The sequence below is a fragment of the Giraffa tippelskirchi genome, chromosome X (genome assembly GCF_054371585.1).
Source record: "Giraffa tippelskirchi isolate mGirTip1 chromosome X, T2T-mGirTip1v1.2.pri, whole genome shotgun sequence".
NCBI classification, from domain to species: domain Eukaryota; kingdom Metazoa; phylum Chordata; class Mammalia; order Artiodactyla; family Giraffidae; genus Giraffa; species Giraffa tippelskirchi.
The window spans coordinates 14472390-14499699 of NC_137289.1; the positions used below are offsets into that span (position 1 = coordinate 14472390).

Here is a 27310-nt window from a genome sequence, read left to right on the forward strand (position 1 = left end):
GACCCAGGGATCAAACCTGGATCTCCTGCATTGCAGGCAGATTCTTTACCACCTGCTGCTGCTGCTGCTGCTAAGTCGCTTCAGTCGTGTCCGACTCTGTGTGACCCCATAGACGGCAGCCCACCAAGTTCCTCCATCCCTGGGATTCTCCAGGCAAGAACACTAGAGTGTTTACCATCTGAGGAAGCCATATTTATATATATATATATAAAAGTGCAGTTTGACCCTCCCCAAAATATACATACATGTATACCAAGATATTTGCTTTTATACTTTCTGCTTTTTTAGCTATTTCTTTCAATATTTACCTCCATATCTCCAAATATCATACTTATATTGCTGCTTCCCAGGATAGAAGATGAGAATTTAGCTTTCTTTCATTGTTCTTGCCTCCCTGCAGAATTTCTGTTGTCTTCACATTGGTTATGGCTTAATAATATTCTATAGTATGGATATTTCACATTTTATTTACCCATTCATCACCTGATAGACATTTGAGTTGTCTCTACCTTTTGTGTGGGCTTCCCTTGTGGCTCAGCTGGTAAAGAAGCCACTTGCAATTCAGGAGACCTGGGTTCGATCCCTGGGTTGGGAAGATCCCCTGGAGAAGGGAAAGGCTATCCACTCCAGTATTCTGGCCTGGAGAATCCCATGGACTGTATAGTCCATGGGGTCACAAACAGTCGGACACGACTGAGCGACTTGCACTTCACTTCACCTTTTGTGTACAAGCTCTTGTGTGAACGTTATTTTCTTTTCTCTTTTCCATGGACCTGGGTATGAAATTGCTAGGTCATATGATAATTCTGTTTAACTTTTTGAAGAACCGTTAGATTGTTTTCCAAAGTTGCTGCACCATTTTATATTCCTACCAGCAGTGTATGAGGGGCCTGATTGCTCCACACCTTCACCAAAACTTGTTTGTATCTAATTACTTCTTAAACAAGCATTTAAAATTACTTCTTAAAGAACCGCCTTTTTTTTAAACCCCACCTTCATCTCCAACTTTCAGAGGAGGAAGAGGAAGGCATTCTTGGAGGAGGGGGAAAAGTGTTCTTGAACATAAATTGAGTTGTTCCTTGGCTTTTCCCTTTGCCGATTTCCAAATTTTGTAGATGTTTTCCCCTCTCTCATCTTGTAACTTTAGGTTTTGCCTTGTAAAAATGTTTCTATCGTGTTAGTTGGATTTCATGAGTGAGAAAAGCCAACTACATGTATCAGTTCACCATTTTTAACCATAAGTTGATAATTGAATTAGATGTATTGAATTTTACCCATATATAGAGGAGGGTCCTGGATCTTACATAGGTATCTCCTCTCCCATTCCCTTTGTGTTCTGCGCTTCCCATATGCACATTTCATCCTAAATAGTTTCATTTTGCCCTAAATATGGACTCTACAGTGTTCCCAGGACCCAGAGTCATGAATCTTATATTTATAGTGGCAGCAAGCCAGTAATCGGATGAAATATAGCACTAGTTGATAAGGGCTATATTTTTCTTGTGACATTTAGGAAACTCTTCTCATACCCAGTCTGATTTATATTCAGTGCAACCTATTTCTTTTCTGGGTCTTGTCCTGTGGAACTGAGCCTTTTGTTAATTTTCTTGGATACTCTGAAGAACTTTCTGGTCATGCTTTCTGACTTTTTAAGCATTCCACATGATTGTGAATTTATACATAATTTTTTTAGTCTTTGAAATTTGGGGATATTCTGTCTCTCCAATCCTTGAAATAACGTTCACTGTAGTTTTCCAGATATACTGCCTCTTACAATTTCCATGCCATATAGGACAGCAATCTTTCTGGTAAATTTTCCTTGAGATGTAAGAAACATCCATGCATTGGGTCTAATCAGTGAACATTTGGCATTTTCATAGGCAAATGTCTTAATTTAAACTTATTAATAATTCTATTTTAATGACAGGAATGTCAAAGAAAATTGAAACACAGACTTGGTCTAGATTCCTATTTACTGAAACCAGTACAACGTATCACTAAATACCAGTTACTGTTGAAGGTAATTACATGAAGCATTTCTTTCTTTACTTACTTACTTTTTTGGGTCAGATGTAGCAAAGCCATTAAAAAGGAAGCACTAGAAATAGGTAGGCTCCCTGACTGGGAGGGCTAGATATAGCAGTAGAATCTGTGCTTTTAGCTGTTTAAGTGTCCATACAAGTTAGATTGATATATGGACAACATTGACTGCAGAACTTTTACTGTTGTTAAGTGGAGCTAAAGAAATATTTCTTACAGTTTTGAGACTGTATTTCCTATGAGCCTTCTCAGTGAAAAATAAAGACAGCCTATCCCTGAGTAATGTGAAAGGATTCCTAAAATGTCACATTAGGTATAAATACAACATAGTTTGTTTTAAAATGTCTTTGCACAATGTTCTATGGTATATGCATGGTGAATAAAATTAATTGCTCTACATGGAGGACCAAAAAGATGTGTAATTGTTTTAAAAACAAATCTCTAATGTGTCCTAATAGCTATTGTTTGCCAGCCCCGGAAGTATTGAATGTTCTTTGCTTTCTACTGTTCAGTCCGTTTCTTCCCCAGTTTTGACATTATTATTAAATATAGTATTAATGTGACAAATAACATGTGAAAGAAATTACTCAAAAAAGTGCCATTATCTTTGGATTCCTCCTTGAAAGCATGTTAGCCAAAAATACATTCATTTTCTCCAGCTATTAATATCTGCCTAATATTAAGTTTAACTCTTGACTTCTAATTACAGGAGCTATTAAAATGTAGCAAAGATGGTGTCGGATCTGTAGAATTAAAGGAGGCACTTGACACAATGCTGGATTTACTGAAGTCAGTTAATGACTTAATGCATCAGACTGCAATAAATGGCTATATCGTAAGTAGATCTTCATGATTGTTGCAGTTTTACAGGGTAAGCATGTTAACATCTCTTTCTTCCTCTCCTGGAACAACTGAGAAATAAGATGTAAGAGGCAGACAAATGAAGGATCTGAATGTCAGCATTATTACTTATGATGCTAAGTGGAAAATTGGCTTCAGATCAGCAGCCAGATGGATTTACAACATTCCCCTTTTCCCTAACAAGGCCTACCCCCAAGTGCAGATCTTGGGAGATCCCGCGTGATGGGATGTTTGGGTCTATTCTAAGGAGACATATGGTCTCAGAAGTGTTCTTTGCCCAGGTCCAAGATAGAGAGATGGAAGAAAGAGATCAAATCTTTAGGAGTTAGCTCCACCCCATGGGAAAACTTGGACTGGAAGAGCTCACTCGCCAATCAGGACTGAGGAAGCCATGGGGAGGAGTTGGCCCAGCTGAAATACCTCCACAGAGAGACATGAAGCCAGGGAAAAGGAGGTTTCTTCTGTCTCCCAGTCCCACAGTCATTTTGTAACTGGCTGACACATGGCGTGTTTTCATGTGAAAAGTTATGATGAATGAAACTTTTAAAACTATAAATTATGCTTCAGGGTTTTAGTAGCTCAAGCTAGACACTGTAATGATGCTGTCAGAGATCTGAATGCCTTTCTGCCCTGTACTAATGAGCTGAGGTTTTCTGTTCCAGGGAAACTTAAATGAGCTGGGCAAGATGATAATGCAGGGTGCGTTCAGTGTTTGGACTGGACACAAGAAAGGTGCTACAAAGATGAAGGATTTTGCTAGATTCAAACCAATGCAGCGGCACCTTTTCCTGTATGAAAAAGCCGTCATATTTTGTAAAAGGCGTGTTGAAAGTGGAGAAGGCGGTGATCGATACCCATCATACAATTTTAAGCACTGTTTGAAAGTAAGACCTTTTGAATTGTATAATGTAATAGTTTCTCATGTATACATATACTGTATTCAAGTTTGTGTACTTTTTCAGTTCAGATGACTGGGTTTTATACTTTAGTCACACACATTTGTTTATTTTTTTCTAAACAAAATCTTTTGTTTTAAACTGAAGTATAATTGGCCTATAACATTATATTTGTTTCAGGTATACAGTGTAATGAGTCAATATTTGTACATATTGTGAAATGATCACCACAAATAACATCCATCACCACACAGTTAAAAACGTTTTTTTTCTTGTGATAACTTTTAAGATCTACTCTCTTACCAAGTTTCAAATACAAAGTAGAGTATTATTAATCATGGTCACCATAGTTACCATGCTATACATTACATCCCTGGGGTTTATTTATTTTACAACTGGAAGTTTGTACCCTTTGACCCCCTTCTCGACTCATTTCTCAAGCTCTCACCCACAAAACCTTAAGTAGGAGTCATACAGAGATGTCAGGTGAAGCAGAACTTGTCTGCCTGAAATGAGAGCCAGGAAGGGCAGAACGTAACCTTCTCTTCCTCTCTCACTTCAGTCCCAGGCATTCCTCAAGGGGGCGCCCTAGTGTCCTGCCTGGTGCAGTTTGAAATTACAGGAAGAGACCCAGGCTCCCCGATTTGCACTGTCTTACCAATGACACCAGGTGGAGTTCTTGGTCTTGGTAGCAAGGACTTTTTATCATACAGGAGCGTCAAAGAGGAAAGAGATTTTTCCTTTTTTTTCAACGTAATTAAAAAATGGATCACCTTTTGTTGTTGTTGTTGTTTTTCTTGGCCTTGCCACTCAGCTTAGTTCCCCAACGAGGGATTGAATCTGTGCCCCCCTTGCACTGGAAGCACAGTGTCTTAACCACTGGACTGCCAGATCACTTTTATGTCTAGCATATTCCTATCATATCCCTCCTCCATCCCCTCTCTTCCTGGGTGTTCCAAAGCCACCTATTGCTGAATCTTGCCCACACCTGTCCTGTCTGATCCTTAGAAATTCCTTTCTTCTCTCCCATAACCCAAACCACCATTCTGTCCCACAGTTAGTTTGGTATTCAAATGAGAGCAGTATTGTGCGAGGAAGTTACTGGCAATTCAGTGACATTCCCAGCTGGTTTTGACATTTGAGAAGAGGAACTTCCAATCCACAGGAGTCTGTAATTGGCAAATTTGATTTTTTTCACACCTAATTAATTTTACCTTTCAAGTTCTACATTGTAAAAGCATTATAGCATTTGTTAAAGAAAATTTGAGGACTTCTGTGATGGTGCAGTGGTTAAGACTCTGAGCTCCTGCTGGGAGAGGCATAAGTTCAATCCCTGGCCAAGGAAGACAGTGCATGGTGTGCGACGTGACCAAAAAAAGAAAAGAAAATTTGGAAAATGGAGAAAATTATTACCCTCAACTTCCCAACCACTATCATTTTGGTCATGTCTCATGAGCCTGTTGTATCTTGGTTGTTAGCAAGTTGAGAATTGACGAGATGTCCAGCAGTGGTAATAAAGAGAACGGGCCATGTGTCCTGAGCCGGCATGAGGGCTTTGTGTCAGGAGGCCCCCCAAGAAGCAGGCCCTGCTTTTGATTCTTCCCAGGTGCCAACAACCCCATGCTGTTCCTGACAGAATTCCTAACCACAGTTAGGTCTCTGACCTTTTCCAATGGTCTACTTTCCCTGCTGAACCCACAGCAGTGGCTCTTCAAAACTCTCACTGTTTTCATAACAAATGCCCTGTTGCTCTTTTGATATTAGCCACCCATCTCCATGCCCCTAAAATCTCCAAGGTTCTTTTATGTCTCTAATAAACTTTGGTTGAGAATCAAGAGTTTGTAATCGACATCAAACAGGGTTCAGGTCTCCTGCTATCTGTATATCTATTCCCGGGGAAGGTACTTTATCTTCATAGTCTTGTTGGACCCAAATCCATCTGATTCACTTTTTATTTGTACAGTGACCTAGTTACTACCTAATGTACTATTTCTGGCTTGTATTGATTTTTCTTTTTTTACTTTTTTTCTCTCTTTTTTTTAACTTTTAATTTATCACAAATTGGGCACACCAACAGAGTATTTTAGTATTTCTAAAGTACATCAGAGTGAGGATGGATTGGTATGAGGTAACCAATTCATGAGAATTCAAATAACAGTGGTTACCATGGAAACAGAGGGTGGGATAGATGCAAGAAACATTTCCATGGCAAGTAAACAGGCAGGCTTGTTGACTTACTAGATACAGAAAATAAATAATACCTGACATTGGAAGGAAAAAACCAGCCTGTTTTTTCTTTGATTCTACAATAACGCCTAGTGTCCTTAATAAAAGACATTAGTCACTGATGCCTGCAAGGATTGAGACCAGGATTATTAGGAAAATGGTGATGTTGCTCACAGAGAAAGATGGAAATTAAGCTATTTCTTATAAGCCTCACTATGCTTACTTCCTATTGCTTACATGAGATTCTGGGATTAAATAATTGCTGGTAGGACTAGTCAGTGTGTTACATAAGAGTTTGGATTCCTGGTTTCAGAATCTTCTACCAAGGGTAGAGAGGATCAATGTGGAAGCACTTTCAAGGAACTGTTGCCTTGACTTCATCATATCAAGCTGGAATTTCATGGCCTGACAGCTGTATGATGACTGCATGCTATATTTTAAGTCAACAGCTCCTGTGCAAAGGAAAGGCCAAAGTCACAGTTAGTCAAATGGAGACATTCGAATTCTTCAGATTCCTCAGTTCATGCGTTTATTATTTTCATCTATGTTTTTAAGTTTAACAAATATATGCGTCATACTGACTGTTTTGCTAGGAGCTGTTTAAATGTTATCAATGTTAACTCATTTAATCTACATAGGAACTTTATATGAAGTAGAAACTATTATCAACCCTGTTTTGAGGATAGCCAAGCCAAGTTCCAGAGAGGTGAATAATTCATCCAAGGGCATAGGTTCACACCCAGGCAGATGGCCTCGAACTCCATGATTATAACCCCTGTGCCATGCTGGCAGGTCTTGTTCTTGCTTGTTTATTTCATTCCTTCATTCCTTTTTATCTCCATCCTCTGCACTTAATCTCCTTTCTACCCCTGTAGCAACCATTCTGATTTATTTGATGTATATCCTTCAGTTTGTGTGTTCTTTTTAAATACATACTAATGTTCTGTGCCCATTTAGTTTTAATTTTTATAAATTGTATTCTGATATAATCCTCATTTTCTTTCTTTTTTGATTCCAGAAACTGTTTTCAAGATACAGTTATGTTACTGTTTTATACCCAATACCTTGCTTGTAATTGCCTCACGGCAGTTCAGCCTTGCTACATATTTTGTTTTGTTAATATGAAGATAAATTTTTAAATAATACTAGCAACTCAAGAGGTAACTGTTATGTATCCCAGATACATAAACAAAAGTCTTAAAATAGGTAGTTATTGGTTATAATCCCAGAGTTCTTGACCAACTGGGAGATTTTTAACAAGGTAGTTGACATCATTGTACTGCCCTGAAGACAGAAAATTAGTTTAAAAGTTGGGGCCCTGAGTACTTGATGTAGCAAGATGTCTTCAGATAAAATGCTTTGAAGTAAAGAAAATAAATTCATAGCTGCCAGAAATCATCAATGAAAATGTGAAGGATGAGGCAGAGATCACAGTTATGGTATAACTATAGAATCAGCTTGGTTCTTTTGTTTTATATATATATTATTTATTACATAGTATATCATATGACTGTGCTCATATAGTTAGAACTTTAACTCTGCCTCTATTCTTAAAAACCTTTCAATAAAATCTTTATATTTTATTGAGAAAATATGTACAATCCATGAATTACAAATAGATTGTATTACAGTGGATCATTTGTAGTGAATTGCTTAGAACTAAGAACAATATTGGAGAAGGAAATGTCAGCCCATTCCAGTATTCTTGCCTGGGAAATGCCATGGACAGAGGAGCCTGGCATGCTACTGTCCATGGGGTCGCGGAAGAGTTGGTCACGACTTACCGACTAAACAACAACAGCAAGAACAATATAGTTTGATAGATATAACTGTTAGATTTCCAGAGTAACTCAAAAGATTTATTTAATCTGTAATGCTGTGCTCTACGTAGGCAGTGAAAAATAGCAAAACTGTTGCTATTCAAATAAGGAAAAGCTGAGAAAGCAAACTCACACTTTAAAAAAACTCATCTTGTTCTCTAAGCCTTTAATGCATGCTATGTAATCCTTCTATCAACTCTATGAAATAGGTACTCTTCCTATTCTATAGTCGAGTCAACGGAAGTTCAGAAAGATGAAGCAACTTCCACCAAGATGCTCAGCTAGCTCATGGGCTTTCCATCTTATCATGCTGTTAGGACAGAACCATGTATTGAAACAAAATCAGCTTAAATAGAGCTTGAATATGAGATTATTATTTATCTTAAAACCTGATGTTTGAACAAAAGTAGTTTAGTTAGAGTGGTTGAGTAGGAATATAAAGATTATTTTTGGACATTCTGAAAGTAACTTCTGAGTACATTCAGGGTAGATGTCACAGGCTTTTTCATTTCTAAGTATAATCCCTTTTCTTTTTCTTGATGTGGGGATCTCACTAAGCACTACTGTTAATGCTTATCAGCTCTAATTAGGATCATTTGGGATACACGTAAATGGAACAGAGTGTGAGATATTCCTTTAGATAATTAGGCAAGAATTGAAAGAAAAGAAGGCAGAAGGAGACTAAAAGAGAATGTGTACAAGGGAGTGAAATTGCTCAAAATGGAATTAACCAAGCTATTAGCAGCACAGGATAAAAGAAAATGGAAAAGTTTGTGCTTTGCACAATCATGTGAAAGAGAAGAGAAACTATGGTAAGGAAGGACTATAGCATGTCATAGTTTCACTGGCTACAAGAAGACATCACTCTCCCATGACAGACTGTTTTCCAGAAAGGCTGAGAAATTAGTGGAAATAGAGGGAATTTTTGTGTAGCTGATTGGTTCCTGCCTGACCTGTAAATTGGATTTCTATAACATGTAGGACTTTATAGACATAAGAAATAATTTATGAGACTAACTTATTTGGCCTATGATTATTAAAATTAAACCATTTAAATTAGTTTTGGATGACATTGTTCACTGATATTTAACTACTTTTACTTCTGTGTTTGACACAATTTGTTTTTATAGTGTACTGTTAATTTATAACAGAATTCAATCTTAGGTGGACTACTTGGATGTTCAAATTTATAACATTCGTTTCAGTCACTGGAATGGAGTGTGTAGTCTGTACTATAAGTGCATAGTTCAGTGAAAACATATAAATACTCAGGTCGGTGATTATATTCATCATTTCATATTCTTTGAATGTAAAAGTATATTTCGCACAAATGAGAAATTCTGTTTCACTTAGAAGATGATGGGTATGATGGGAGTCGATTTAATGTAATTTCATTTTTAGAATAAAATGCTCATAAAAATCATGACTTATATATTGTAGATGGATGAACTTGGAATCACTGAATATGTAAAAGGAGATAACCGCAAGTTTGAAATCTGGTATGCTGGAAAGGAAGAAGTTTATATTGTCCAGGTTGGTCATTTAAGAATTGTTCTAGAAACTACCTGCCTTAAGATACAAAAGTCTGAATTTGCAAACAAAAATAATGTTGGTTACATTACAGAAATTCTCAGTCCTTTCCTGAAGGTCACCTAAATGTAATTTGATGATTATTCTTTGTGATACAGTTAAACACGTTTTCAGTTAGCAAATTTTCTTTGATTCTTTTATTGAAGTATAGTTGGTGTACAATATTGTATGTTATAGGTATATAATATAGTGATTCATAATTTTTAAAGGTTATTCTCCATTTATAGTTATTATAAAATATTGGATATAGTCCCCAAGTGATTCAATAAATCCTTGTAGTTTATTTTATACCTAATAGTTTGTACCTCTTAATTCCATACTCCCACATTGCCCCTCTCCACTTCCCTCTCCAACTGGTAACCACTAGTTTGTTCTCTGTATCTGTGAGTCTGCTTCTTTTTTGTTATATTCACTAGTTTTTTTTTTTTTTTTGGATTCCACATACAAGTGATATCATACACATGATATCAATCATATTTGTCTTTCTCTGACTTGTTTCACTTGGTATAATACCCTCCAAGTCCATCCTGTTGTTGAAAATGGCAAAGTTTCATTCCTCTTTATGACTGAGTAGTATTCCATTGTGTGTGTGTGTGTGTGTGTGTGTGTGTGTGTGTGTGTGTGTGTGTACATATATATATATATATATATATATATATTGCCTTTTAAATCTATTCATCTGTTGATGCACACTTAGGTTACTTCTGTTGGCAAAAGTTTTCTTTAACTTGAGATGTGTCTATGATGCTTTCTATGGCTTTAGGTTTTCACTGCTACATCAGGAGACTTATCAATAAGAGCTGGAAGCCAAGAGCTTGGCTGGTGCTTTTCTGTCCCCATCAAGTTTCTAGAGTTATAGATTGATAACAGTGCTGAGTTCCTCTTGCGCTCAGCATTCAGAGAGGACCTGATTATGAGACAAGGCAATATGATGGTTCAGATCAGGTCATTGTTTCTAAAGAATGTGGTTAAAGCCCTGGCCACACATGCTGTAATGTTCAACCTGTTTCAGGGAAGAGGAGAGAAATTAGAACATTTCAAGAGCCATTTCAGAAAGTATTTTTTATTATGACTTGTTACCTGTTGAAAGTGCTTGGTGTTTTTTCTTTGTTTTAACTCTGTCTTAGATGATTACAATTCATAAAAATATATGCTCTTGGCTTGATTTAGATGTAAGATTTTTCTTATCTATTAACAAACTTATCTTGTAAGTAATGGGAGGATATTTAAGGAAGCTTTCATGCTGTCATCAGTTATGAAGATAACTGCAAGCGATTGTCTTCATTTTTTGGGAGGGGCTGCACTACAGCGTGGTATGTCGGATCTTAGTTTCTGAACCAGAGATCAAACCCAGGCTCTTAGCAGTGAAAGCACTGAGTCCTAACCCAATAGTCCACCAGGGAAGCCTGTGCAATAGATTGTCTTTTCAGAAACAATAGAGCTTGTTTTGGTTTACTAAAATTAAACATGAAAACGTTTATATATTTAAAAAACCCTCCTACACAGAAAAGAATGAGATTTATATTTCACATTTCTCTAAGCATTGGGCTTCCCTGATGGCTCAACTGGTAAAGAATCCACCTGCAATGTGGGAGACCTGGGTTCAATCCCTGGGTTGGAAAGATGCCCTGGAGAAGGGAATGGCTACCCACTCCAACATTCTTGCCTGGAGAATTCCATGGACTATATAGTCCATGGGGTTGCAAAGATTCAGACACGGCTACGTGACTTTCACTTTTCACTAAGCATTGTTATTGAAGGGCAGTTTCAAATTAGTTTTGACTATTATTTCATCTAATCTGATGGCTGTTTATTTGCTTCTTGGAAGTTTAAGAATCAAAATGTTAGGGTAAGAATATGATAGTTCTGGATATAGATTATGTTTAATATAATAATGACCTTTGTTTTATTATAAAGCATCCTTTTAAAAAGGAAACATGTCTTCTCCTCCCTCACTTTTTAAATCTTTAGGCTTCAAATATAGATATGAAGATGATGTGGTTAAAAGAAATCAGAAATATTTTGTTGAAGCAACAGGAACTTTTGACAGGTAAATTCAAGCATGCATTCTCTAGAACGGGAAGTATAAGAACAGCTCAGTGACTCAGATTTTGTGATAATTTTTACAGGGAATGGGGCTGATATTTACTTTCTACTATTTATAATTAAACACATTAGTAGGAGATCAAGATTCAGGGAGCTGTTTGAATTATTTCAGAAAATGAATTTTGCAGTAGAAGATGAGCTCTAATGCCTGGGAAGCAGTTTTGCAGTGATAAAGCAATCTGAATGTGTTAATTCTAAGTCCTTCCCATGAAGCAACTCTGTGTAGGAACTCAGTAATCAGTGCCTAGTAATGTTGGCCTAAGAGGGGTGCTAGTTATAAACTTGAATGTCTTGAATAAAACACAGCATGGTTTGATCCTTTTCTATATTCCGAATTCAAACTGGCCTTCCCTCTGGCTGTTTCAAGTCTGTGAAGGTGAACTAGAATGGGATTGGGGTGTGTGTGTGCACATGTGAAGGTTATTGGTCCTCAAGGAAGTAAGAAGCATGGCTTCCAAATGATGCTTATATAAGCTTTGTTTTATTTCACAGTTAAGAAACGAGAACAGGATAATCAGTTAACAGAACAGAATCCTGTTTCTTCTCAGCAGAATGACAAGTAAGTGATTCTTCTTTAAGAAATATCACTCTTCCAATCTTCTGTTTTCCATGTGTAACATGAAACAATGTAATTAAACTATCAGACAAAAATTACCTACCCTTTTAGCAATATCTCATCAAATTCTATAAACACATCATCTTCTCAGTTCTGTCCTTGGACATGGAGCCTGATAGTCCTTAATAGTTATCCCACTGTTTCTCTGATGTTAAAAAAGTAAGAGTTTGGGCTAATTTTTTAATAAAATTATAAATACTTTGTTCTCATTATATCCTGGGGAGAGTTACATGTAGGCTGCTAGCAAAAGCGGTTATCCTCATGGCTTTCTCTTTAAAAATTTTCTGGACACCTTCAATCTGATTGGAGAAAGAGGGATGTAAGAATGATGAAGTACTGGCAACTGATACTGGCCCACAGCTTTGTGGTCCCTTGACAGAGACCACATTCTGGTGACTTGGCCTCTCTGTGTAGTTAGAGAGGAGATATGGCTCCTAGGTGGCAGAGGCGGGGAGGGGGGATTGTGCCTGGACACAGTCACAAAGTCTTTGAGGAAGGTAGCAGTTCTAAATGATAGCTCTGCTGCTGGTTTAGAGATTTGGCTTTGTATTTTGCCTCTAGGAATCCTAGAAGTTGGAGTTTCCATAGAACATTTGCATATATGCTGAAAGAATCCCCATACTTATTTCAAAGCCTTGGCACAGAAATTCACCATGTAGCATCTACATGATGTAGGGATCATTGAAAGACATTAAAAATACTCTTTTTCAATGGTACAAATGAACTTATTTACAAAGTGGAAATAGAGTTAGAGATGTAGAAAACAATCTTGTGTTTACCAGGGGGAAAGAAAGGAAGGATAAATTGGGAGATTGAAATTGACATGTATACGTTACTATATATAAAATAGATAACTAACAAGGACTTAATGTATAGCACAGGGAAATCTACTCAATAGTAAGTAATGACCTATATGGGAAAAGAGTCTAAAAGAGTGAATATTTGTATATGTATGTCTGATTCACTATGCTGTACAGCAGAAAGTAACACAACATTGCAAATCAACTATACTTCAATAAGAAAATTTTAAAAAATGCTCTTTCTGTCTTTGTTGCACATCATCTTTCACAAGTAGCTAAGATCAGGTGCAAAGTATGTTGATTTATCTGAGGCTTTAGGAGAACCATTTTATTTATTTATTTATTTATTTTAATTGGAGGCTAATTACTTTACAATATTGTAGTGGTTTTTGCCATACATTGACATGAATCAGCCATGGGTGTACATGTGTTCCCCATCCTGAACCCCCCTCCCACCTCCCTCCCCATCGCATCCCTCAGGGTCATCCCAGTGCACCAGCCCTGAGCACCCTGTCTCATGCATCGAACCTGGACTGGCAATCTATTTCACATATGATAATATACATGTTTCAATGCTATTCTCTCAAATCATCCCACCCTCACCTTCTCCCACAGAGTCCAAAAGTCTGTTCTTTACATCTGTGTCTCTTTTGCTGTCTCGCATATAGGGTTATCATTACCATCTTTCTAAATTCCATATATATGCGTTAGTACACTGTATTGGTGTTTTTATTTCTGACTTACTTCACTCTGTATAATACACTCCAGTTTCATCCACCTCATTAGAACTGATTCAAATGCATTCTTTGTAATGGCCGAGTAATATTCCATTGTGTATATGTACCACAGCTTCCTTATCCATTTGTCTGCTGATGGGCATCTAGGCAGCTTCCATGTCCTGGCTATTATAAGCAGTGCTGCGATGAACATTGGGGTACACGTGTCTCTTTCAATTCTGGTTTCCTCGGTGTATATGCCCAGCAGTGGGATTGCTGGGTCATATGGCAGTTCTATTTCCAGTTTTTTAAGGGATCTCCACACTGTTCTCCATAGTGGCTGTACTAGTTTGCATTCCCACCAACAGTGTAAGAGGGTTCCTTTTTCTCCACACCCTCTCCAGCCTTTATTGTTTGTAGATTTTTGGATAGCAGCCATTCTGACCGGCATGAGATGGTACCTCATAGTGGTTTTGATTTGCATTTAGGAGAACCGTTTTAAAATCACAGTGGAAGTCTTTATTTTCCACGGTTCACAGTACTCAATATTTTGTCATATATTCTGGAAGTCTTTAGATTTCAGACAGTACTGATTCTATAGTAGCTGATTCACCTCAAAAGTATTAATCAGATTAAGGTTTCATCATTCATATATACCTTATATATGTATAAGTATATATATAAGTATATATACATATAATGTATGTATATACCTAAATCATTAAAGTTAAAAGTTCATAGAACAGTAGTGATTTTTTGTTGTTCTTTATATTTTTCCAACTTACTGAGTTATAGTTGACAATTAAAATTGTATACATTTAAAGAGTACAATTTGATGATTTGATATTGTGTTGATTGCATGCATGCTCAGTTGTGCCCACCAGGCTTCTCTGTCCATTGAATTCTCTAGGCAAGAATACTGGAGTGGGTTGCCATTTCCTCCTCCAGGGTATCTTCCCAGCCCACGGATTAAACCTGTGTCTCCTGGGTCTTCCTCTTTGGCAGGTGGATTCTTTTCCACTATTGCCACCTGGGAAGCCTATGATTTTATTTATATATGTGTGTGTGTGTATGTGTGTGTGTGTATAGTGAAATAATCACCACAGTCAAGCTGATTAACATATCTATCACCTTACATAGTTATCCTTTCCTGTGTCTGTAGTGAGAACATTTAGGATTTACCTCCTAGCAAATTTTGGGTATACAATATAATATACAACAGGAATTTTGTATAATGTACCTGCCTTGGGTTCAGAAGGGAATTGTTTTTTTCCATGCTGGCTTGGATCCTAGGATTTAAGCTTCTATATATTATGAGCTATTATTACACAGACTTAAATACAGGGGAAAGTCAGCTCTGCTTGAATGGATTCTTAGATTATATTCTTTTTTGTTTGTTTGTTTTGTTTACAATTTATTTATTTTTGACTCTGCTGGGTCTTTGTTGCTATGCAGGCTTTTCTCTAGTTGCAGCAAGCAAGGGCTACTCTCTAGTTGCGGTGTACAGGTTTTTCATTGTGGTGGCTTCTCTTGTTGTGGAGCATGGACTCTAGGGTGTGCGGACTTCAGTAGTTGCAGCACATGGGCTCAGTAGTTGGGGCTCCCAGGCTGTAGAGCACAAGTTCAGTAGTTGTGGTGCACAGGCTTAGTTGGTCCGAGGCATGTGGGATCTTCCCAGACCAGGGATCAAACCCAAGTCTCCTGCATTGGCAGATGGATTCTTTACCACTGAGCCACTAGGGAAGCCCCTAGATTATGTTCTTAACACATGGTATCAATGGAAGAAATACCATTTTAAATTTCTTATTACTCTTAGACTGTAAGAAAGCTCACTGTTTTTACATATTTACTGTTTCAGAGGGCAACAGGGAGCTTTTGTAGGCGCTGAGGAACCTGAGTTGGAACATATCAGCACTATGGTAGAGGTCGGTGAATCCATCACATCAGTTCAGGCAAAAGCAAATACAGGTATGTGTAATGGTTATCTGAAGGGAGGATTCATGGTTGTGCAAATTGTTTTCTCTCATTGTTATTTTGAGAAATCTTTCCATCTATTCACTTTATACTGAAGAAAAAAGAGTTAACCCATTTTTAGAAAGCTCTTCTGTCTTGTATATATGCAAGATTCTCTGGTGGGCACTGCCGAGCAGAGTGGTCTGTGTGTGGTCTGTGGACCAGTGTGGTCCGTGGACCAGTAGCATCAGCATCACCTGGGAACTTGTCAGGAAGGCAGGTACTTTGGCTCCATCCTGGACCTTGTGAAACAGAAACTCTAGGAGTAAGACCTAGCCACCTGTGATGTCACAAATTCTCCATTTGTGATTCTTTCTGGCACCTGCTTAAGTTTGGAAGCCCCTCCTACACAGGATACAGAGGTGAATAGAACACATATACTGCATCAAGGGAGGCACTTGTGACTCACTATAGGTTTAATGAATAGAGAAGAGTTATTTACAACTGGAATATTTCCTTTTCTTTTGCAAACTTGGTCATTTAAAGGGATTTAAAACAATTTGTTTACTTCAACAAACATAACAGCCTGATTGCCAGGAATCTTATAGTACTCTGGGCATACAGTCTAATTGAGATACACTCAGCTGCCGTCCCCATAAAGCTAGGACTGTAGAAAGATAATGCAACAAGCAATGAAAATTCAACTTGATAGTGTGATAACAGGGAAGTAAAAGGTGCTTCAGAGGCATCAGAGAGGGTCACATTAACAACTCCGGGATCAGCAGAATAGACTTCTCTGAAGAAATGGCTAACAGAGTGCCTGATTCTCAGTGCTTAAGCATGATGGTCCTCAATCTGGAAGATTTCTCTACTAGCTGAGGAGAAACAGGAACAACAACCTTGCTCAGCTCAGTTCTCCATTTACAGGTCACTTCCCTCTGGTCATCTATACTGTGGCCCCCTGAGCCATCAGGAGAGAGCCTAGTATCCCTGCTTTCATTTGACAGATGAGGAAACCAAGTCAGAGAAAGTTGACATGGCTTGTTCAAGGTTACATTCACAGTTTAGTGTGGCCAAGATGACATTCTGTTACTTCTTTGCCCCATCCAAGTGCTTCATTCATATCAGTTCAATGCATGCTTATTAATTAAGCATTTCTTACAGGCAGGTTCTTATGAGACACACAGTGTGTAACACATGGTCCTTGCATAATAAAAGAGCTAAGTCCAAAATAACCATATTACCAGGTAGAATGTTATAAGTGTTATTAAAGTGGGACCAGGAAGAATGCTATAGAAAGAATTTTTGAAAGAGATGACTTTTCTATAAGGAGTATAATAACTTGCACCAACCCCAACATGAAACCATCCTAAAAAGTTAAAGAAGTGTAGATATTCCAGGCCCTTTCTGAAATATCAGAAATTCTAAACTAGTATAACCCAATTGGAGGTTTTATTACAAAAGATATTATTCTTGGACCATTGAAGTGTATAGCCTTGATTATTACAGTTCGTTTTACTTCTCTCCTTGTGGTGTACCAGTAACTGCCACCCTGCTTGATTTTCTTACAGTTTGCACTGAGATGTCATCACCTGCAAAAGTCTCTGATGAGCCTGAGAAAAGGTCCAGTAACTATTTATACTCCTCTTATGATGGCCATGAAGAAGCAAGACCTCCAATGGTTAGTAATGACATATTAAGATAAATAAATAAAAACTCTTCAAGCAGTTTTGTTGATGAAATAGATTAGGCACATAGGGGCAGTCTTTTGTCAGTATCCTAGAGGTTATTAGAGGTGTTCCAAGGCCAAAAGACTTGAAATAAGTCTTACCGTGAACATTCAGTAAGCACTTCTCTCTGTAAGAACTTGTTTGAGCCATACTTTGAGCCCCTACTGAAGTTAATGAGATAGTCAATCATTCCAAGTCTTATATCATGACCAATTTTATATACAGTTTTATTTTATTTTCAATCTGAGCATGTGAGATAAAATCAGAGCACAACAGGAAGTTCAGGTGTACTTAGAATAGATTCCAGATTAGATATAGGAAATAAATATGACACATTTAAAAACTATTTAATTTCACCTGGGGAATATATTTTAGTAGGCTGTCAAAAAACATGCTAATGCTTTGAATCTTAGCATATTAGAGCAAGGGAACACTCCATAAAAATAAAGGCTGCTTTAGGGTAAAAGTAAATGTTTTATAGAAAAACTAGTTTTTGGTGTTATTAGGCTCCTCGTGGATTATCCCAGGAAGTTAGGACTGTTTAGGATAAATCTCCAGTTTTCTGAAGTCACCAGTGTGGAGGGTAGGAATGTTGCTTTTGTAGTGGACTGTTCCTTGGTGCTTTTCAGACGGATACATTCAGTTGGGCAGTTCTGGTCTCAAAGCTCCTTAGCATTGACGCTGGAATGCTTTCTTTATAAAAGCAACAGAATATTCTTTCCATCAATAATACAATGACCATAATTCATATTTGTATAGTCGTTTACAGTTGACAAAATGATTTCACACTGAATATTCATAGTCTTAGTGAGAAAAAGGGCAGGCTTTATTCCCTCCTACCGACAGAGGAGGAGACCGAGGCCCAGAGCTGGTAAGAGATTTGTCCAGAGTTTGTTGTCTAGACCAGTAGTGCTCAAATTTTTTAGTGAATTTGCATTTTTCAAACCAAAAAAATGTAGTGAGAAGGGTGGCATTTGAAATATTTTTGCAACCAAAAAAAATGAAGAAATAAAGGACTTAACTGGTGGTCCAGGGGCTAGGACTTTGCGCTTCCACTGCAGTGGCACGGGTTTGATCCTTGGTTAGGGAACTAAGGTCCCTCAAGCTGCATGGTGCAACCAAAAAAACATATTTTTTGCAAATCTCTTTAACATCTGACTTCAGAAAAGATGGCTGGATTCTCATATTGGCATTTGCATTCAGTCTGTTGTGCTGTCACACATTTGGTGACCTCTTAAGAACACCTCAGTAGACTTGTGAGAGGATGAGAATGAAAAAGGCAAATAATAGAACTTTGACTCTTGCAGGCCCTGGGAACCGCCCCCAACCTTGAGAATCACTGAAAAGAACTTTCGTTTCCTGAAGTAACATTATCTGAGGACAGGAGGGGTCATTGTTCAGATGGGAGCAACAAGTCAGGGGAAGCTGGGTGGGGTTTCAATGTTTGCTGTAAATGATGCTCTACGAAGGGACGGTCAAGAACTGAGAAAGCTTTCACTAAGCATTTTTCCAGCTATCATGTCAGAAAATAAAGCAAATATGCAAAATTAAAGAATGCTTTCATCTTAGGGGACGGGAATGGAGAAAAACCTACTAGCTCTTCTCCTTTCTCCCATGAATTCCCTGACTTGTGCTACTAAGGAAAATAGATACAAAGATAATATGGTGCATTCCACATCCCCCAATAAAATAACCCCCAAGCTAAACAGTAAAGCAAGTTGGAATGAGCTATCTTTTAGCCTCACTTTATCAAGTCAAAACCAAGAAATAATGGGTGCTGCTTCCCTTGGAGAAGCCTGAGTTGGAGATGGCTGTCCTGTTTTAATGAAGCTACTCTTTTGAATGGCAAGTAGCTCTTTCCTGCCTGCTCCTCAGCCCATTTGATAAAAATACTGCTCAAAAGACATTCAGCCCAAGTGATGTGGATAATATTTTCAGGTTAATTCTTTTGGATGTGCAAAGGCTTGGCACCATATAATTCTTTCTTTCCTTTTTTTTTAACCTTTTAAATTGTATTTTATATTTGATTGGAGGATAATTACAGTATTGTGATGGTAGACAACTTTCCTTTTATATTAAAAAAGCATTTTTAATTATGGTACTCTTTTTCTATAAAATCATATATCTGATGTGTAAGATACTGTGCTGGAAAAGCTCTCATCTCAGAATGCATTTGGACTCGATTATTATTTCTTCTCTGTTTACCTTGTAACCAAATACAATCTGTGTGCCTTGGATTATTTAGCTTATTAATGAACCAAGTTAAAATTCTAGCTGCAAAATGATTAAGGCCAAATAAAGCACAGCATTTTGGTTTAATATGCTTTTATTGGACTAAGCTTTTGCGCCCACGATTTTCACCTGTGCAAAATGATATGAAGCACAGAAATCCTTTTGGGGACATTTGTAAATCTTTGTTCAGGGCCATTGCCTTTTTTATGTGCCAAGGTAATTTTTTTTATGAGAGTAATTTACAAATGACCGTGTTTAAATGCTATTTTCATGCTTTTTTCTGGATTTATGTTTATTATTCATGTAACTTGAATCAGTTGGGCTCTGTTATTTTCTGTGTTGTTCATGCTGTAATTCTCTTCTCACAAATAAAAGTGAATTCTTCAGGTTAAATAAACACATGTTCTGCTTTTTTTTTTTGCCATCACAAACTGCTCATTGTTTGTTTGTTCCTACAAAGCTGCTGCAGCTAACCACATTTGCCAGTGAGGAAAAGAGCAAAGTCTTTATGTCACAGAACATACAGTTATGCAAGTAGTTTTGCATTCAAATTTGTAATGTCATTTTTCAAAACAACCTTACAGTCTCCAGGCAAATATAAAGCCCTAGCTGATTGCAGGAAGAGAGGCTCAGAAGACCTCCTGATTAGAAATGGAGATGTCATTCAGCTTCTCCATGAGGATGCTGAGGGTCCATGGTAGGTGCATTCTCCATGGCTATGTTAACCTCCCCCTGGGGCACAAAGATATCTAATCAGATGTTCTGCTTTACTTGTATCTTTGTTATACAGTCTCAAGAAGCAGAAATATCACATTTCTTATCAGTGTTTCAATTTCATTGCTTCAGCCATGCCTATATAGCTCACTGAAAGGAATGTTAACCTTTGGTGAGTGAAGAATGCTTTGAAAAAATGAAATGCTTTGAGTCCGCATGCTCTTTTGTGGTTTACCTTTGACTCAGATGTTTCAGCTGATATATTGGGCTTTGAAACAGCTACAAATCACATTACATTAGGTCAAGTCATTCATTAATTCATCACATGTTTAAATGCCCACTATATGCCAGGGACCATGTTCACTATTCTACAGCATAGCTGCACTTTGCTTTATTAGTTCAAATACTGTCCTCGTGCATCTGACTTTATACAGCACTGATTGCAAAGATGCTTCTGCCAAATATACTGTTTAATTACAGAGAACCCAAAGCAAGAAGGAAATATTGTTTGGGAGAGGACTGAATGAAACTTCCATAAAGCTTTGGGAAAATTTATATAAAATAATTCCGCCTTCATTGTATCAATAACTTTAACTGAAATGCTACACTGACTGTGTACTCTGACCCTAAAGGTGGAAGAGTGTACACATGAGAGTGAATTAATGATGGATCAATAATGTAACAGCCTTTTTTGCTAGTGATCTAAGTCCTTTGTAGCTTACTCAAAGGACTCAAGCATAGTGTCCTGAAGTTCTTTGAATACATGCAGTAGTTTTGTGAAAATTTGAGCTTCAATGCATGGTATATGTTGATTTTATTACCTCCTACTACCATTATTGGCTACTAATTCACTTATTATTTAGGTTGGTGAAAAATCTAAACAGAAGAAAAGAAGGTCTGATTCCAGGAAACAGTTTGCAGATTTTAATCGGTGACTGTAGGTTTTGGAATGCCAAAGGTACAGGTATAATATGAACTGGATTGTATGCTATTTGTTTAAAGCCTAAAAATGTTACAGCTCCACCAAGTGTAATTGGCATAGGATAAGAACCTCTCTGCACTTTGAAATAAGCTGTAAGTTGACTTATTAATAATTTTTTCTTTTAATAGTTTTAAATTAATGAACAGCGATGTTTTAAACATGTTGAACTTTTCCCTACAAAATTGATAGGTTAGAAAGGAAGTTTCATATATAGTGCTGCTTTGTAAGAGATCCTTCAGAACTAAATATTGATGATATACTTTTAAGGATCCAGCCTTACTATCCTAGAATGCTTTACCAGTGTGTTTTTACTCAGTTCTAAGAGCATGCATGTTCTTTCCTTATGGTAGGTTTCTACTGCAGTTGTGTATACATGAACACACACACACAAACACACTCTGTTCTGTGCCCAACTTAATGTGTGAAGATACTACGAAGCAATGAGAATGTTCCTTTCTATTAACCATTAGTTGATGGTTGACAACCATTGGTTAACAACCATTAGCACTTGAAATTCTGTATACAAACCAATATTCTTATAAATTTTTCACCTGATACTGAGCTATTTATACAAAGGCAGCACAAAAAACCTAGACTTGTTTGTGAACAAGGTTATTATTATATGTACATATTTCTTTGAATTCCTAGTTTTGAACTTGTATTTGAATTCTAGGTGATATTATCTTGTGTTTAAATGAATCTAACAGGCCAGGAGTAACTTATTTGATTCCAAATTTCATTTATGGCATGAAGCAAAACCTAAGTGTGATAGGATTGACTATAAATATTGGGTCACATGGGAATCCCCAAAATGGAATCTCTTCTTGTTTTTTTGTTTGTTTTTGCTTCTCTAAATCTGGGCTACCTTTCAAAGGTTTTTTGATAATTATTGAATTGCTAAATTATATAGATAATTAGTAATCAGAAGAAGTTGCTAGACCAACAACCTGACCCAATTGGCATTTGTTCAAAATCTATACCCAACAACTGCAGAATATACCATTATTTTTAAGTATACATGGAACATTCACCAAGATAGATCATACATTGGATCACAAAAGAAATCTCAATAAATTTCGGAAGATCAGAATCATACAGTCTCAAAAGATATTATGCTAGAAGTAGTAATCCCTAAATATTTGGATATTAAATGATACACATGTAATCAACACATGGGACAAAGAGGAAATCACAACAGTAATTATAATTATTTAAAATTGAATGAAAATGAAATGTGACATATCAAAATTCGAGGATGCAGCTCAAGCGGGAAGGAAATGTAGGGAATTGTATAGCTTTAAGTACTTGTATTACACACTTAAAAAGTCAGTATAATTTGCCATATTAACATAAAAAAGGGTGAAATTATGTAATCATTGCAGTAGATACAGAAAAGCACTTGACAAAACTCCATACACATTCATGATAACAACTCTCACCATGATAGGAATAAAGGGAAAAATGTGTGCTTGTGAAAAACCAGTTAGCCTCATACTTAATGATAAAATATTGGAAGCTTTTCCCCTTAAGACTGGGAATAAGCCAAGGATATTCATTCTCACCATTTCTATTTAACCTTATATTGGAAATGTTAGTCAGTGCCATAATTCAAGCTAAAGAGATAAGAAACAAAAGAAAAGAGACAACATTCTCATGCTTAGCAGATCTTGTTATGTCCAAAACCATTGGAAGTCTATACACAAAATGACTCTACTAGAAGTAATAAGTGAATTTTATAAGGCAATGGTATACAAAACCATTATACAAAAGTAAATTGTAATTCTATATCCTAGTAACAAAGAATTGGAAAAAAAAGAAATAAAAATACCATTAGTAATATAAAACATAAAATAAACAGGAATAAATCTAACAAATGTCCAAGGCTTCTATGCTCACAGGAACAGATAGTTGCTGGGATATATTTAAGATGACCTACTAGAAGGAGAGATATACCATGTTGGAGGATTGAAAATTTTATTGTTAAAAAATCCATTGTCCCCAAATTGACAGATAATTCAATCAAAATTTTAGCAAGCCCTTTTGAATAAAAAATAAGACAGGTTTATTATAAAATGTGTATGGATGGCAAAAAAACACACCTAGAACAGAAGAATCTCAAAAATCTTGAGGATTTACGTATCTGATTTCAAGACCTACTAAAAGGCTACAGTAGTGAATACAGTGGGTATTGGCTTAAGTATCAAAAAATGGAGTTCAGAAATAGACCCACATATATTAATATATAACTGATTAATGGACTTCCCACGTGATGCAGTGGTCAAGAATCTGCCTGCCAGTGCAGGAGACACAGGTTCGATCCCTGGGTTGGGAAGATCCCCTGGAGAAGGATATGGCAACCCATTCCAGTATTCTTGTCTAGAATATTCCATGGACAGAGGAGCCTGGCCGGCTCCAGTCCATGGAGTCACAAAAGAGTCGGACACAACTGAGTAACTGAGCACACATGCAGTGTTTAATCAAAGTGTCAGCTGAATGGAGAAAGTAAGGTTGTTTTAGCAAATGGTGCAGGGTATCCACATAAAAAAATGAAGCTCCATCCCTACACCTCACTCCACACACAACAATTAATTTGAGTGGGCATCATAGACCTAAACATAAAAGCTAGAAACATAAAGCTTCTAAGCACAGGAGAGTATCTTCATGCCTGTGAGCAGTTAACCATTTCTTTCTTGTATTATACAGGGCAGATACAGTGCTAACCATAAAGGAGCAATATCAGGCAAAGAAACATTGCACATGCTGCATTGAGCACTTTACCCTCTAAAAATGTGTATGTATTAAAATAAGGTAAAATCCGAGATAGTGACATTTTGAACTTTCAAAAGCCAAATAGTTGTGATGAATCATATTTTCCCCCCAAATTAACTGATTCCATCTTACACATTAAAGAGTTAAGTTTGAAAATAAATAAGACCATCTTTCTGCCAACTCCTTTATGCTTATTTAGGTCAGTAATGAGAGACAGAGAGAAAAGAAACACATGAGTTACTTAAACTACATGCTCAAAGAACTGTGTAAATTAACATATATAAATCATTTTTAACAAAGCATATTTTAAAAGCCAATAAAGCCATGAAATAACAGTGCAGTGTATATACTAGAAAATGATGGCCTTTCTTGTACTCAGGTCTCCAAAATTCAAAATTGGAAACACCAAGTGCATTCATCTAACTTCCATATAATATTAGCATTTCCATTCAACATTAGGAACACTCAGTAGATTTTCCATAACTTTTATCATCATCATTTAAATATAGAGCCAGATGTCCTCATACTTAGTTCAGGACAAAGTTAATTACATTCAATTTTAGCTAACTGTAATGCAGGACATGTAAAATTACATATTTGATTAGTTTTAATTTGAAATGATTCCATTACTGTAACTAATCATAGTAAATTTAGGGCGTATTACCATTCTTTGAAAAGTACATGAAAAAACAACTTAAATGGACTTCAAGCCTGTGCTTATTTTTCAGGCAATAAAGGGCTTACCATACATTTGTTGATGTATGTACACTTTATTTGGGAAAAAAATCACACTATTCTTTCCATTTGTATTTTCTACTTTCTACCATCAGTACACTTTTCAATATCCTTTTCTTTCTTGCAATGTCATTGGGAGAGTTACGTGTAATGGATTGGTATATCATCAACATTTAAAGCATGTGTTATTCTCTTGGTATGACATGCTACTAGATAAGGTGACATGGTTCCATAGGTTGCTGTTCTCTAGCAAGTTCTGACTTTAGATGTTTTAAAAATATACATTTCTTTCAAGTAACATGCATTTATGACAGGTTGAATTGACAAAAATGAATACTTATTGGTAGATTTTGGTTGAATGCTATAATATCATGTGGTCCTGATTGAGATCTGTCCTCATATTACATTGCATAGGACAAAATAGTATAACGTGGCCTACAAAAATAGATTGTATTGTGTGTCAGTTAGTGGATTAGGAAATGAAAATTGACCACCTATGCAACTGTCAACAGCAGTTATGTTTCAAAATATATATTAGGGTATTTTATTTGAATTCTGGCAAATGGAATGTAAAGGTATCTCTCTGAATTATGTGCTTAACATGTTTCATCTGTATTTACACAGCATAATTCATACAATATTTGTGAAATCTGGTTGTGTGAGATGTGAATTGTATTTATTTTGCTTCTAGTGAATTTATGCTGTTCGTAAAATAGATGCTTTTAATAAACCACTATGTAACAGAATAACAACTTTCATGTTAAAATAAACATTCAAAAGACATCACCTTTGAAGTTAGGATGGACCTTTTGAATCCTCACATTTAGTGTTAGAAGTCGTAGCACGGACAACATTTTTGGCCTTAAAAGTCACTTGAGTATTAACATCATTCTTCATTATTTTGTAGATGCTGCTCTGAGTCACAAGGAAATTAAGTTCCCCTTGAATTAAAGGAGAATGAATAGATTTTAAAAAATAAGGTTCCCTTGGGAGGTATGAACCAGATTATAGCTCTAGTTCAGTGTTACAGATAAACAGCACAAGAGTCAGATGATCCTATGCTGCCCATGACATTCACAGAATTCCCTCAGGACTGAGGTGGACTTCGTCATTCACAGTTTATGTCATTCTTGCAAGAAGCCATCTTTACACCTTCCATCCCCTCAAGGTGAAAAGTGCAGTGTTATTTTGTTTCCAAGTAGGGTTTTTCATGGCATGCATTCAGATTCCATCTAAAAACCATATTATCAATTATTCTGAACATTTACAGTCAAAAATTGGGGGGGGGGACTTTTCAGTAACAAAACAAAACAAAAATCCAAAGAGAGATGAGAGATAATCAGAGATTTTAAACCCCTTTGGTAATTGATAGTTTGTTTTATTATTTAATTTTGTTATCTTTGTGACTTTACTATACCAAAGGGATATGTTCTGAAGGACCTCTTTTGCACTTGGATTGATATTTAGGGTTGTCAGAGCTGTCTTTGAAAGGCCCAAAGCTAAAAATCCTGCAGTTAGGATGCTGAAGTTTACATTTTATGCATTGAAATTTAGATGCATCACAGCTTTAAGTTAAATATTAGTGTTTGCACAAGAGGTGTTCCTGTAATAAAGCTCTGCTTTCCAGTGTCTTTACTTGCTTTTGGATTTTCTAGAAAAATCTATTCTAGTGCAAGGTTTCATAAGTTATATTGTATTTCTTTGTGTGGTTTTTCTTTAATAATATATGTATAGATGTCCTTCTTTTAAATATGTAAACGGTAAGATCACTTGTTGTAAAGCACAGGCTCAGTTGTTGCATGCAGTGTTGAACTTAGGCTTGGAGTATTTTGTTATGGGCCACTGAAATCAATTGTTTGAAATCGCTGCCTTTTGAATCATTTATTATCAAGTTGGCATATTAGGTGCATGGTTTTGGATGACTGGTTTTACAAAAAACAACACAACTATATAATACACAAATTATTTCTCTTTTAAAGTAGTTTTGTGCATTATGTCAAATCATAGTTTATTTCAATGGTATCATTTGATGTAACCATTTATATGACAAACCAGTTGTATTTTCTTCAAAGGCACCTGTAAATTATAAATCTTCTAATATCCAATTGCTAGAATTTGTGATGGCTGATTTATAACTAACTCATGAAATTGTCCATATGTTTGATATTTCACTTGATTAATGCTCCTGAAACAACAACAAAATATTAAAATACACTTATTTTGTTTGCTGATCTTGTGGCTAGAAGATAGAGTTAGGAATTAAAACCTTTGAATAATGGTACCCCTCTGCACAAAACATTTAATTTTCATGGTACTAAACTAAGGATTTTAATCATTTAAGAAAATACTGAGTTCTCTAGATTCAAACATACAGTATAGTCTTTTAATGTTTTAATCACTGTACAATGAATGCTATATTTGTACAGTATTTGTATATGTAACTGCACTCACTGTATTGATTTTATTGGACTTATAAATGTGTGTTACTATGAAACATAGCAGCAATTTCCATTTAAGTCTTCAA

The 27310-nt window shown here is 36.4% G+C and overlaps 1 protein-coding gene across 7 annotated transcripts in view; it reads left to right on the forward strand.

Moving 5' to 3' along the window:
• MCF2 (MCF.2 cell line derived transforming sequence) overlaps positions 1 to 19983 on the forward strand; it is a 93236-nt gene extending 73253 nt beyond the window's left edge. For 3 of the 7 annotated variants that reach the window (XM_081565104.1, XM_081565106.1, XM_081565109.1), the window contains 9 exons: positions 1928 to 2020; positions 2750 to 2875; positions 3564 to 3785; positions 9284 to 9376; positions 11405 to 11483; positions 12032 to 12098; positions 15530 to 15639; positions 17196 to 17305; positions 18662 to 19983. In XM_081565104.1, coding sequence (XP_081421230.1) covers positions 1928 to 2020; positions 2750 to 2875; positions 3564 to 3785; positions 9284 to 9376; positions 11405 to 11483; positions 12032 to 12098; positions 15530 to 15639; positions 17196 to 17305; positions 18662 to 18697 — 936 coding nt within the window. In that variant the 3' untranslated portion in view covers positions 18698 to 19983. Of the gene's footprint in view, positions 1 to 1927; positions 2021 to 2749; positions 2876 to 3563; positions 3786 to 9283; positions 9377 to 11404; positions 11484 to 12031; positions 12099 to 15529; positions 15640 to 17195; positions 17310 to 18661 lie in introns of all 7 variants that reach the window. The other 4 variants (XM_081565105.1, XM_081565107.1, XM_081565110.1 and 1 more) reach the window with 2 other exon arrangements.
• Positions 19984 to 27310: the final 7327 nt, after the last annotated feature.